Raw genomic sequence first — 13,515 nt, 5'->3', positions numbered from 1 at the left:
AGGATACAAAGAATACAGTTGTGTTTCAGTTGATTGATCGGATTGATTTTTCGGGTGCCAACATTTGTCAGCTGTTACCTTTTACTTAGCGCTCACTAAGTGATGCTCGTAGGACTGATTTAACCAAGTGACCCGTTTTCATGGTTAATAAATATCCTACATTCAGTGCATTTTAAAAACACACTTCTCCTCAATGATTACTGAAATTCAACAATTTTTTTTTTAAAACCTAATAAACAACCCCTACCTCCCCATACACAAAATCACAACACGTGTACTTATTTGGCCTAAAAGGGCCATAAATAAAATTTTATTCTATGGATTTATTAACAAGCCACAGAAAGTCCATGGCTGCCCACCACAGCACTTAAACCAACTCATCCCGGAGCAGCCCACAAAGACATGAGGGCCATTTGAGTTACGGAGCCACTGATAAACCTGGTTTTCTTTAAATCCGAAGGTTTTCTTCCTTAGAAAAATGAAACAAAATGTAGTAATACTGTACCAAACTGGAGGCAGAGCAGCGGGGGCAAACAAACCTTTAGGAGGTTTGTTGCTCAGTTTGGGGGAAGCTTAAATCGAAACAGGAGTCAATACTTGTAAACTATGAACACCCCCAAACTTATTTTGTCTTTGTCTTGCAAAGCTGATGTTGAATGTGCTCGGCTTTTAGCCGCAGAGAAGCCTTTGTGCTCCGCTAACGTCCATTTCCCCACGACACTTCCTCTGTTGTTTTTGCGTAAAATGAGTGAAATAATATCCTGTCATGATAAAACCTATAGCAGCAAAAGAGTAACAGAGGAATAAGAGCTTGAAAGCAAGTGAGCCTTGGTTTTCTAAAAGAAGGCATGGGTTAAGAGAGGTCCATGGGATTTAAGCCCAGGGTCGAGCCTGGGAGAAAAGGGGAGAGGTGGCGGGCTCATCCGCGGAGCTCATCTCCCATGGTTGGCCACCTTGCAGAGGGTGGTCATGATGCGGCCGAATCTTTCGCACAACTCCAAGGTGGAGTAGGCGGGCACCTTCGGGGGGTCGTGGAAGCTTTTGATCTCCGTCGAGCAGTCCAGTAACTTGGGGAGGAAGTCCGTCAGCTTTTCTTGGAGGTTGGCTATCAAAAGAAAATAGCCAGACAGAGAAAGATAAAAACACGATTGAGTGGATGGCCTTTGCATCCTCATTTAGACCTCCGAACACAGACATCAAATGAGCAAATATTTGGACTATGGTATCGTAAGTGGCAGCGCGTTGCACAAACAGACAGTAAAGGTCTCGAGTGTATGGGCCTGCGTGATAAAAGTCAGCCTTTCCTGAACATTAGCCAGAACAAGCTTTTGCTGGCTCAAACTGATATGAATTCTACCCACAGAGAAAAAAAACCAAAACGTTTCAAGACAATTGCCCAGCGCTCTTCAATGCAATCCAACGGCTGACTTTATTATTACTGCTTAACACAATCGGAAATACTATTGGCCTGTAGTATCCCCCCCTCCCTACTTTTTCAAGGGGAAGAGTCATAACATGTACCGTATTTTCCACACTAAAAGGCACACCTATAAGCCTTCCATTTTCTTAAAAGCTCACAGCGCGCCTTAAAATCCGATGCGCCTTGTGGATGGTCATCACGGTAATATTTTGACTCCAAAATGGCTCCGTGCTCGAGACATGCTGACAACGCAGAGTTCAATCTTGAGGCGATCGGTTACACAGTTGAACACGGAAATAGAGCAGCGGCAAGAGAGTTCAACGTTAACGAGTCAATCTTATAACTTGCTGTTGGTTCAGTGAACTGTGTCGCTGCTTTATTAAATACGTTTTACTGACATCTGATCGTTCTGTTGGTGTTTCCTTGAGCGTAGCTCCATCTAGTGGATGCATTGTTGATTGCGTCTTATAATGCGGTGCGCCCAATGTATGAAAAATATTACAAAATAGGCCATTCATTGAAGGTGCGCCTCATAATCCAGTGCGCCTTTTAGTGTGGAAAATACGGTAGCAAAACGTTGTGACTTTTGTTTTAGTGATTCAAGTGCTTGTGTCTACTTTATTTTTCTGTTTCGTTCATCTTAGGAGCAATTATGGCTGTTGCTCATCGGGACATGCATGTGTAAGTGCGTGCGTATGCGGTGACGGGTCGATCGCGGGAGGTTAGTTGATCGAAAAATAGATCTTTGGTCAAAAAAGGGTTGGGCACCCGTGCTCTACTTCAACACATCTGATTCAAATGATCGGCTCTTCAGCATGCTCTGAAGAAACCTGAAATGGTCATTGATCATTGGAATTACGTGTGTTGGGAGGGATCTAAAATAGGCAGGATGTGGCTCTCGAGGAACCGGAATTTCCCTCCATCTGATGTATATGTATTCCCGTCCGTGATGGACGTAAGAGCAGCTGCTTGCTGGTTACAATATGTCGTGATTTACATCTGATCAGATGAGTTGACTAATTGCGACTACTGTTGAGTGATTAGTCGAGCTTTCTGACATGGCCAGCATGATTCACTCTCGAAAGCCTTGATAGTGATGGTTGAGTTGTCACTGTGTCCCGCACATATTTTAGACACCAATGTGGCGGATATAGCAAAAGCGTCGCGATAAAATAGCTAACGTCCCTTTCCATGTTTCACAGTCGGTACAGTGCTCTTTAATTTTTGTATCTGTGAACCTCCTGCGGAGCTGATGGGACTTGAAAAAAGCTCCAGTTTTCGGGCTTGAAAATGTTTCTTTAGAAAATTCCAGTCACTTCAGCTGCGAGTCGTTTTAGTGACCATTTTTGGATTTTTTGTTCTTTAATTAAAAAAAAAAAAAAAAAAAGTCCATCTGTGTAGTATGATTGAATAACAACTAAGACAAGAACAGCGTATTTTGCTAATCGCCATAAACTGCCGTGGTTGCACGCCAGCACTTAATCAATAACCAATTTAGTAAATACCGAAAGAAGCTGTTATGTTGTTTTTGGTCACAAACTCACATTCCATCTCCTGTCCCAGATAGGAGCACCAACGGTTCCTCATGTCTTCCACTGCGAGCAGGTCCCCCTCTGTGTCGTGAACCAGCAGCAAGGGGATGCAGGGCACCACCAACTCGTTCATGATTCCCAAACCAGTGGTCACCTCTGGTTCTTCTCCTGACTCAAACATGGCAGCTGCTTGCTCATTTAATTTCTATGGAACACATTACACACCGTTGCGGTGAAAAACAGACTGTACGAGAAATAAGCTGCTGCATATGTCAAATAAATGAGCCTTGGAATTTGTACCGGTAGTCTTTTTTTTTTTTTTTTTTTTGCGCTGATCAGACATCACGATGCAAACTTGACTTTTTCCTCAATTCAATCCATTCTGATTGGGTGTGGTTTAGCAGAAATTTCAGTAAGAATACATTTTTACTTCCGATTTTTTTGTGTCTGCTTGTGCAGTTGCGCACGTCATAACTTTGTACTAAATGCGGCACGGGAGAAGACTTTCACACTTCCGACTCACAGCTCTTTGAGAAATCATCCAATGGCAAAATGGGACTGGCAATTGTACGACACATCATTGCGTGTTAACGAAGGCGCACATATTGAGACATTGCCAGTCTGTTCATTCAACGACCTCACTTTGCCAGTGGGATAATTCTAGATTTGTTTCATAGCTGTCAACAGAACACAACTGATCTTCTCGCCTTGTGAGCAGCACGCCCACCGTTCATCATTAATTTCTTAGTATAGAGCCGGTGGAGCTTATGGAGGAGGCAGAATGCTCACACTGTGCTTGGACAAAAACATCTTGCTCTAACAAACTCAGTGACCTCCTACTCTGAGAGGGAAAAAAAAAGAAAAAAAGTTTGCCCTAAAAAAAACAGATTGCTGTCCAGAAATTCAAGGTTGGACACACAAAACAACCAAGTGAATTAAACTATGTCAATGTTGGCAGTGTTTTCAATTAAAACAAGAGCAGGAGATAAACAGCTGAGCCAGGGGTTCTGGACGGAGATCTGAGATGACCGATGTGGCTGCACGCAGCCAAAATTTGAGGTTAGTTGAGGACATGCTAATGTGTTTACACTCACTGGCCCTCCTGCTTCCTATTCCCACTCCAATGATTACATTACGAGCACAACGCTGGCGTAAGGTTACTGAGTGCAGGCTGCTAAAGATCAGCTCGAGGCCGATCGCACACTAAAATACCACCGGCTCTAACGGGGCCCACGGCCCGTAAAGCTCAGTGGGAATGACATTTTCAAAAAGGAGTGGCGGGGTGGTCGTATCAAAGCGTAGAGGGGCTTTTCATTGTCAGCTTTCCGATGAAAACCCTTTCGAGTGGAATATTGAGTGGGCAAATGAAAGTCGTGTCCTTAGCAAAAGCAACCTGATTATAGTACAACTGTTCAATTCAGAGGAAGGGTGCTGGTCATGTTTTGCTGAGTCACCGAGAGGAGAAGAATTCTGCCATAAATGGGAGTTACAAAGAACGGGAGTAGGATTGCAAACTGAACGCAAAGGTTCCTGTTCCAAAGCAAAATCTTGCAGAGAGCAACCGGCCATTTTATTACGCATTTGAACTCACCAGCAAACAATCGCGACGAAAATGACCAAGGAACTCCTCATCATGTCCTCTGTACAGCCCCTTCGACAAAAGCTCTTTGTTGTACTGGTATGAGTATATCAGATAGATCAACGCCTCCACGTAACTGAATAGGAAGCAACATTCAGTCAAAAGTTTGACTAACAATGTCAAGGTTGCTACGAGAATACATTTAAAAACAAAAAAGCACATAATTCAAAATAACAGTGAATGACTGTGCACTGTCTTTTAATTTGCTGCCCTCTGCAGGTGACATTCAAGTTATTTAATGTGTGGAGGAAGAAAAAAATAAGTGCACTATTAGTAGGTACCAATGCATTATGTATTTAATAATAATAATGATAATCTGTTCGTGTGTGACCATACTTTGTCTTGTGGAAGAGCTCCAAGCCAGTTATCATGAACATGGTTGTTTCCCGGAAGTTCCTATAGTCCTGATGCCATACCTGTGTTGGAAAAATATTGATGACAAAAGAGCACCTCATTGAGATATGACGTCTAAAAGAAATGTAATGCTCCATAAGGGAAACCCCAGCTGACCTCATATTCATCCAGGTTGACCTCCTCGGGCGTAATTAGCTCCAGTTTTGCACGTGCCACATTCATAATGCTTTTGCATCTGTTGGGGGTGGAGGAAGGAAAGCCGTAAGAACAAACTGGCATCAGCCTTGATGGTGAGTCATTGTCAGGAGATGAAACGGTCTAGCCGGCCCCTGGGCCATAACTTGGCCTAATGAATCACTCTTTAGTGCGGAGAGGAAAAGTGAAACACTCCTCTGGAGGCTCCTATCGAGGCCACATGCGGACATAAATCTAATTATCGTGCTCAAAATAGAGAGGTGAGAAATCAATTTTTCACTCAGGAATTTGGAGAGAGGCCAACGAGCATTGGAAGCGAGATTTAAGAAAGCGGCATAGGGAGAAACAACGCACAGAAGTAGGATCAAGAACAGCCTAGAACTGGTATCAGCAAATGTGGACAACTTAAGGATCAACTTAAGGTTGAAGGACAACAGTTAAGCACTGTCCGTGTGGAATCTTTCGCTGCTTGTACAACAGACGGGCTGAGTGTGACTACAAGTGTCTGCTACCCTCTGCTGGCCATTTCTAGGATACTGGAAAGCATCATTCAGTGACAAAATCCAAGCATGTGGTAAAGTAAAAGTAAACCAAAGTCGTGTTTTTTGTTTGTTTGTTGGTTTGTTTGTTTGTGCACAACATGTAACTGCTCTGTAACATGACAGCTTACCAGTGCAACACAGAATTAAATGCAACATTGAGAAGCAAATACAAACTTAACCCTTTCAGGGACAGCGGTTACTACGGTGCATGGCTTATCTAGGGTTCCCACTTTTCCACTTGCTTATTATTTATGGACCTTTTAAGGACTTTTGAGGGCTGATTTAGCCATTTTAAGGACCTTTTCTCCATTCAGCAGGGGATTCACGTTGGATTTAATGAACAGAAAGCCACATATCACTGAGCTGGTGTTCAAATCATTGCTGCCAAAGGAAGGGCACATCTTTATTTTTAGGGGTAATCAGCGAACCCTTTATTTGACAAACTGTATGTCTAAAAAACTATGTGGAAAAAAAAACCTTGAATTCATTCTCAAATAAAGTACACGAAGAAACATTTTAACATAGAAAATATAAAACTTCAATTTACTTTCGAATAAAAATAAAATGTTAAGGACTTTTATTGATTTTTAGACGCTTTTCCTGAAAATTAAGGACAATTGAGAACATAATTTTACAACTTCTTTATGGATTTTTATGAACTTTAAGGGCCCGTGGGAACCCTGTTATGTTTTCAGGGTGCATGAAAGGTTTAAGGAATATTTTGAACTTCAATCTACAGTGGAAACTCCCAAATGCAATGCCCTACACTGTATTTTCGAAAACTAAAAATAGTACGGCGAGCACAAAACTTGGTTCAGCATATTTTGAGTAAAGTCTTTTGTTGTTGTTGTGTGTTGTGTACCTCTCATCAAATGCCAGGTTGCGGTCAGCAAACTGAGTGAGCAGAGTCCTCTCAAGGATCTTCTTGGGTGCTTGGTTCTGGAGGAAGTAGACAATGACGTGCTGAAGTCTGTAGTCCTTCTCCGGGGGAGTGTCTTCTTGGGCGAACCTCACAAGTCGCGCATATTCTAGCTTGAGAGCCTGAGCAGAAAAACAATGACATACAAGAATATAAAAATATATCTTATTCCACAGGTTTCTTAAGGTGGATTTAGACTCCATATTCAAGTGACACAATTCCTTTTTTTCGTTTCGCTCCCAAGCGGCTCAGTCAGGATATCAGAAACCTCCTGTGTCCACATTTTGTTCAATATCATCTTCAGGCAATCCCACATGGATCTGGTATTAATTATTATTATTTATTTTTTTTTTTTTAATGGACTGATCGAACGTTTTGGAAATGCCTTGCTCTCTTTGATGATGCATTGCTATTGCCTTGGTCAGAGTAAATAAAATACAGAGCTCAAACCGGAATCAAATCTCTCATTAAAATGGATTTAAGAAAACAATATCGATACAGTCAGTATACGATTGTGCGTATAAGTTCGCATACACAAGCAGATTTTTTTCCTCAATGATTTTTTTTGCGTTGATTTTTTTTTCCTATACTCTCTGCACTACAAATAAAAACTTTTCTCTTAAGTGTGAAGCCATTTGTGGTCAGACACGTTTCCGTTTTTTTAACCCTTTGAGGGACAGCGGTTACTATAGTAGACAGCTTATCATGTTATCACGTGACAGAGTGCATGGAAGGGTTAAAATCATCATGGAAAAATGAGCCAGATCAAAGGTTTACAAGAGATTCTCCGGTTCTTGGTATCCTTTCTGCATTGACCCCTTTAACAGCAATGGCTTTTATTTTGTGGTCGTGAATGAGGCACGTTACTTTCTCAGATGTTCAGAGGTCAAGACTCTTGGCAAAAAGCCTCCCGTCGATCCTTGGCTACCTTGCATCAAGTGCATTCACACTTTTGAGATCTCTCCAGGAAATGACTCAATGATAAAGCAAGTAAATATATCGGTCATGAACGGCTTCGCCCTTCAATGCCAAAGTGCACACCAGTCGGCGATACAAGTAGATCAGCGTCAATATTGCAAATTGTTGAATGTACATCGACCCCGCCTGCACAGTAAAGACAAATAAGTGAGCAAAATAAAATTACTTGTCGATTAGTTAATCACATTTCCATAAAAAAAAAAAAAAAAAAAAAAAAAAAAACGGCCATACCTTATTGGCCCTTAAAATCAGTATGAATCGAAGACCTGGTGTCAGATATCTAAAATCAATTCAATTTGATTCACTTTGTTTGATTTTCGATTCAGTGAAGGATTTCACGCAGCACTAATTTCACTTTCAAATGCGAAGAAATTCTCAGAAGAAGCAATGCTGCAAATCATACAAACTTCTTGCTCTAAGTTGGCGCAGTGGTAAAAAAATATGAGCTAAGCTTTGAACCCAACCGCGACCAAATGCGACCCAATGTTTGCGCTGGGTGGTGTCTTGTTAAATAGTTTTGAAGATTCATTGTATTTCCACAATACCTCACTTGTTCTTCACAAATTTAGCATAACATTTTGCTCTGATCCAATTCACTGTATTTTTTTTTTTGTGGGTTTTTTTAAACCCCCAAACTTCCATCTGCCTTCAAGCTCGTTGGCGCCAATTTCAGTGCATCTGCCATGTGTTATGCTTGTGTATCGACGAGATCTTAGTTGACGAGAGAAGTCACATGGGAAGATGGGAGTAAAAAGATGGATTTAAGGTTTTATGAAGCAATATTAGGCTATGAAAAGGAAAATCGATTCAATTAATCAGATCTTTAAATGCAGTCCTAGTAACAACTAGTTATTGAAATAATTGTGAAGACTACTATAAGCCGAATACAGTTCGTGTATATGGCAGATATACAGGACCTATAAAAAGTGTGGAAACAAGTTCAAAATCAAATGATCTCCAACACATGAAGAGGTCAGGAAATTCAAGCTATTAACCCTTGCTAATGCATAGCTCTGAATGCGAAAGTCATTCCCGGGTCATAAAGAATCAACCACATCATAATGCTGATTGAGAAAATTCCAAAAACACACACACACACACACGCGCGCGCGCTAACTCAGGGTTGGCACTGGGTCATGAAACCTCTTCGCGAATGTGGCTAATGAGTATAAAAAAAAAATCTGCTAGCCAAATTTGAGTGTAGTTAGCCACGACATCACGTTTCCATATCCAAATGAGCAAATAAATTCCACTGCTTTAGACTCGCAATGTAAATCCGGCCCTCAGACACAAACGTTGAACTCAAACAGCAGTGATACTGTAATGTGGAGTCAAAGCATGAAGTTAGCTGTAGCATAGCGTACTGGAAAACGGGCATGTTGTACAATAGATATGAGACATTTGAACTAAAAAAAAATTATGCTTACGTAGCTGCCTATAAATATATCACGAGACAGAACTTGTTTTAAAAAAAAAATCCAAAAAACCCGCTGATAAATGAAATAAATAATGATAATAAGAATAACAATGATGATCAAGTCACTTTGAGTTTCAATGAGTAACCACTGGAACGTACAAACGTAAACGAGAAGACAAACGCACTGATTTACGTGGAAAAAGTTGGAAGTGGGTGGAGAGGGAATGCAAAAGGTGAGCGAAAGACAGTACCTTAAAAAAGGCTGCCTCAGGCCCATTCTTTTCATAAACGCTGCTGGATTTGCCAATAGCCATAATTACACCTTGCATGTTTGGGGTCATCATTGCCTGCCCGGGAAGCAGGAACTGCATTAAACAAACTAATAGGCACTTGTGATAGAACAAGTGCGGGCAATCGCCGAGTTATTCAATCTGAAATGCTAAAACGCAGACATGCCAGATGGACGTCACTCAGCAGCTCATGCATTCATTGAAGTGAAACATCCTTGAGGAACAGAGCCGTCAAGTTTCACGGTTCATATCGTGTTCCTCATTGGGATCATGTGCAAAAAAAAAAAACAAAAACAAGACGGCCATGACGGCTGGGTTTGACGGTCAGGATGACTGTTGACCACAACTGCGCACACAAGATGCAGTGATATGCAAACTAGGGCTGAAGGATTAATTGTATTTGGAATATAATCGTCATGTAATGAATCGTGAATTGCCATTCACAAAGGCTGCAATTTGATTGGCCATTGGGAGTGGAGGGCAGGGGTTCCTTAGCGGCCATAGACAGCAACAGTGTCATAAAAGCTTGCTGCACTCGGCGTGCATAGTTTTTGGTGAGTTTGCGACGAGATGTGGAAGCGAGTATCAACATGTTTGATTGTTTTCGCTTCACAGGGTTCCATCCATCCATTTTCGAATCCGCATATCCTCACAAGGGTCGCGGGTGCGCTGGAGGCTATCCCAGCTGTCTTCGGTCAGTAGGCGTGGGACACCCTGAACCGGTTACCAGCCAATCCCAGGGCACACATAAACAACCATCCGCATTCACACTGGCATTTAGGGACAATTTAGTGTGTTCAATTAACCTGCCGTGCATTTTTTTTGGAATGTGGGAGGAAACCGGAGTACACGGAGAAAACCCACACAGGCACAATGAGGACATACAAACTCCACACAGGATGGCCGGAGCCGGAATCGCACCCTGCACCTCTGCACTGTGAGGCCGTCACGCTAACCAGTCGACCGCTGGGCCGCTCACAGGGTTACATATTTTTATTTTTTTAATTTTTAACTCACCGCATGTTGCCTATTTTGTGTTGTGTCGGCTGCTATGTGTGTCTGAGATAGTTGCGCACAATTTGATCAATCAAAACATGCCCAGCCCCAATCCACAGTACAAGCTAAAGCATGTTTTTAGCTGGCTGCATTTAGCCCCTTTCACACTGCGTTCCGTAAAATTGGCACACCGGAGGTGTAACGGTAGGTCCAACATTCATGCACATTTCACACGTAACTCATCCTAATCAGATAAGGCATTGTTGTGTTTAAGTGAGCACAATTACATAGTTAGCGTACAGCGCAATAGTTTCCAACAGCAACAACTGTTTTTTTTAACTTAAAGGGGTGGGAGATGAGAGCTTTAATTTCCCATTCTGTTCTCAGCTTCCACTTATTCCCGTACACACAGGTCACGATCTGCCTCTGTTAGACCTGTGAAATCACATCAGGGGCAGACAATACCCGATTGGGTGTTGGTAACTCTCAAAGGACAGCAAGCCAAGAAATGAAAGCTGTTAGGAATACGTGATTACGCATTACCGTATTTTCCACACTAATAGGCACACTGGATTATGAGTATTACCTTCAATGAATGGCCTATTTTGTATTTTTTTTCAGATATTGGACGCACCACGTTATACGACGCAATCTACAATGCATCCACTAGATGGAGCTACGCTCAAGGAAATGCCAACAGAACACTACACGACACTAGACCCTGATTTATATAGCGACCATCAGATGTCAGTAAAACTTATTTACTCTCTTGCCGCTGCTCTATTTCCGTGTTCAACTGCGAAACTGATCGCCTTAAGTTTGAACTCTGCATTGTAAGCATGTCTCAAGCAAGGAGCCATTTTGGGGTTGACATATTACCATAATGACTAGACACAAGGCGCATTGGATTTTAAGGCGCGCTGTGAGCTTTTAAGATAATGGAAGGCCTTTAGGTGCGCCTTTTAGTGCGGAAAATATGGTTGTTGTTTAGTTGTGATGAATGCAAACTTCACTACCCACGACGACGATGTGGAATTCTTGCATAAAAGCAACGATTGGCAGTCTGAAAGGGGCTTCTGTTTCTTATTGTGTGTGGAAGTAGCACACAGTTTGCCACCAAAGCTCAACCCATAATGCAACTGGGCTCAAAATCAGACATTTTAGAATGTTTAGAACGGCCATGCAAGAAGAGCTTCATATTATTGCACTTTCAATCTCAAACCATTCCTGACACTGGAACGCATCGTGATGAAGCATCAAGCGTGACAAAAAGTAGAAATGTGGATGGCCAATGATGCGCCCACTCTTCTATCACTTCTACCACACAAATAGATTTGCTGGGTCTTGGTCTACCTCATCATCATATCCCCCTTCTTCTGACTCAATGACAAACGTCCCCACATTGGGAATGGCCACCTCTACTGTGTGGTGGCCAGAGGACTCATCCTCCGTGACAAAATCGGGAGGCGGCATTGGGGGGCTGCTCAACTGGAGTTCAGGATGTGGGGAAGTTGAAGTGTGGAGAGACTGCAGAGACAATTAGAAAAACTAAACTGCACAGAAACTAGAAGGGAAGCAGAAGAGAATGTAAAATAGTTTCCTGTGTAAGCACTAGGTTAAGGTGAACAAGATGGCTGCGCAAAGCACGCAAACAGCTCAACATGGGCCATTAAGATATTTTTTGACACCTTCCGACTACCCTGCAAAGCAAGCTGACTGTTAATGATGTCCAGCAAGCCAAGTGTGGTGTGATATACGTTTTCCTGTGTTTTACATACAGCATTCAACAGCGCTTCGGGGCTTCTCTCCTCCTGTTCAGCAGTCGCCCTGGAGATGGCTCTCTCTGTGTCCTCCTGTAGATGTTTGGCGTCGCTGGTGGGTGATGGCTGCTCCATGTACTCAGGATCATGCTGGGGTGCTGTAGGAGAGCAATTAGAACCATCACTAATTTGTTTTATTTTTAACACAAACAGAAATATACGTGGCTTTATAGAAAAAAAGTCCCATTGCATAAAATCCAAAAAGGAGGAAACATTTTCCCCTCCACAGGAACGGGCTGTAATGCTGCCATGACTGGCTTAGAGCGCCCCGTGGTCGGCCACAATTCTGCTGGTAGCCTGCTGACTTTCAACAGAGCGGACACAATTAAATAAAAAGTCATAATGTCACCCACAATGGCAACCACCAATCGGAGGAAAGCTGCCTTCCACAACAAATTGAGAGCAAAGCATTAGTTACACGATCAATTATTTATGACAAATTCAACTGTTTTACATGACAGGCATTTAACCAACTGCTATAGTTTGGAAAAACAGCAGTGTGGGCATTTCCATCTCAAATTATCTTTCAAACCTTGGATGTATGACAAGGCTGGGTAGTGAGAATGCCTGCGAGTAGGACTCTGACCTGCATTGTCTGGAGGGCTGCAATCAATACTCATGGGCTGGGGTGAAGACGAAGAAATGGAGGTGCTCGATGCGGCGGATGCTGCGGCTGATGCTGCGGCAAGAGCCAACTTTTCCTGTTGGGCCTTTCGAGCCTGCAGAGCGTTCCATTCCTCGATCTCCTTGTCAAAGAGCTCATTGTCCTCCTTTACATACTGCTTCAGGTCCGGCGGAAGTTTGTCCATGCCACTCAGGATCTGTCCGGTTTCTTTATCAAAGTCCTCTGTGGATAGATGGAGACAGTGAGCAGAATAGTCAACTCAAAATAACATATAGAGCTCTGAAAAAAGTATTTGTCACATTATGGGATGGAAGAATTCATTCAAAAATAAATAAAAATACAATTACTTTGAGTATTATTGATTTTTCTTTTGGTTAATATTTGATTTAAAACCTGCGTATTGAACAAACAAATTTGATGGGAATGCAAGGTGAGAGATATATACGGTTCCCTAGTGCAGCTTGACTACAGGATCCATTGTGATGGTGAAATACTCGGTGGTGGATATCATTTACATATCATTTGTATTTTCATCTCAACACTCATCTGGACATCGGAAAAAAACAAACAAACATCTGAACCAATTTACCCAGCTAAACTCCAAGTGCTACACAAATAGGACCAAAACGTTGTTATTTTCTGGATTTTAAATCACTCCAGAGTATATGTCGAACCAGCCATAAAATGCATAATAAAGAATTTTAAAACAAACAAACAAACAAAAAAAACCTAAGTCGTACCAGAGTAAAAGTCGCATTTGGGGGGGGGGGGGGGGGGGGCGTTTATAA

General features: G+C 42.2%; 1 protein-coding gene across 6 annotated transcripts in view; it reads right to left on the bottom strand.

Annotated features, from left to right (window-relative positions):
• Positions 1–275: 275 nt before the first annotated feature.
• usp25 (ubiquitin specific peptidase 25) overlaps positions 276–13,515 on the bottom strand; it is a 32,048-nt gene continuing 18,808 nt past the window's right edge. For 3 of the 6 annotated variants that reach the window (XM_019857729.1, XM_019857727.1, XM_019857728.1), the window contains exons 17-26: positions 12,689–12,949; positions 12,061–12,200; positions 11,636–11,809; positions 9,248–9,343; positions 6,545–6,723; positions 5,102–5,180; positions 4,928–5,007; positions 4,544–4,667; positions 2,965–3,157; positions 276–1,105 (exon numbers count right to left, since the gene is read on the bottom strand). In XM_019857729.1, coding sequence (XP_019713288.1) covers positions 933–1,105; positions 2,965–3,157; positions 4,544–4,667; positions 4,928–5,007; positions 5,102–5,180; positions 6,545–6,723; positions 9,248–9,343; positions 11,636–11,809; positions 12,061–12,200; positions 12,689–12,949 — 1,499 coding nt within the window. In that variant the 3' untranslated portion in view covers positions 276–932. The remainder of the gene's footprint in view (positions 1,106–2,964; positions 3,158–4,543; positions 4,668–4,927; positions 5,008–5,101; positions 5,181–6,544; positions 6,724–9,247; positions 9,344–11,635; positions 11,810–12,060; positions 12,201–12,688; positions 12,950–13,515) is intronic. The other 3 variants (XM_019857731.1, XM_019857732.1, XM_019857730.1) reach the window with 2 other exon arrangements.

Source organism: Hippocampus comes, unplaced genomic scaffold (assembly GCF_001891065.2).
Source record: "Hippocampus comes isolate QL1 unplaced genomic scaffold, H_comes_QL1_v1.1 scaffold248, whole genome shotgun sequence".
Classification (NCBI taxonomy): domain Eukaryota; kingdom Metazoa; phylum Chordata; class Actinopteri; order Syngnathiformes; family Syngnathidae; genus Hippocampus; species Hippocampus comes.
This window is presented reverse-complemented; position numbering and strand designations above follow the sequence as displayed.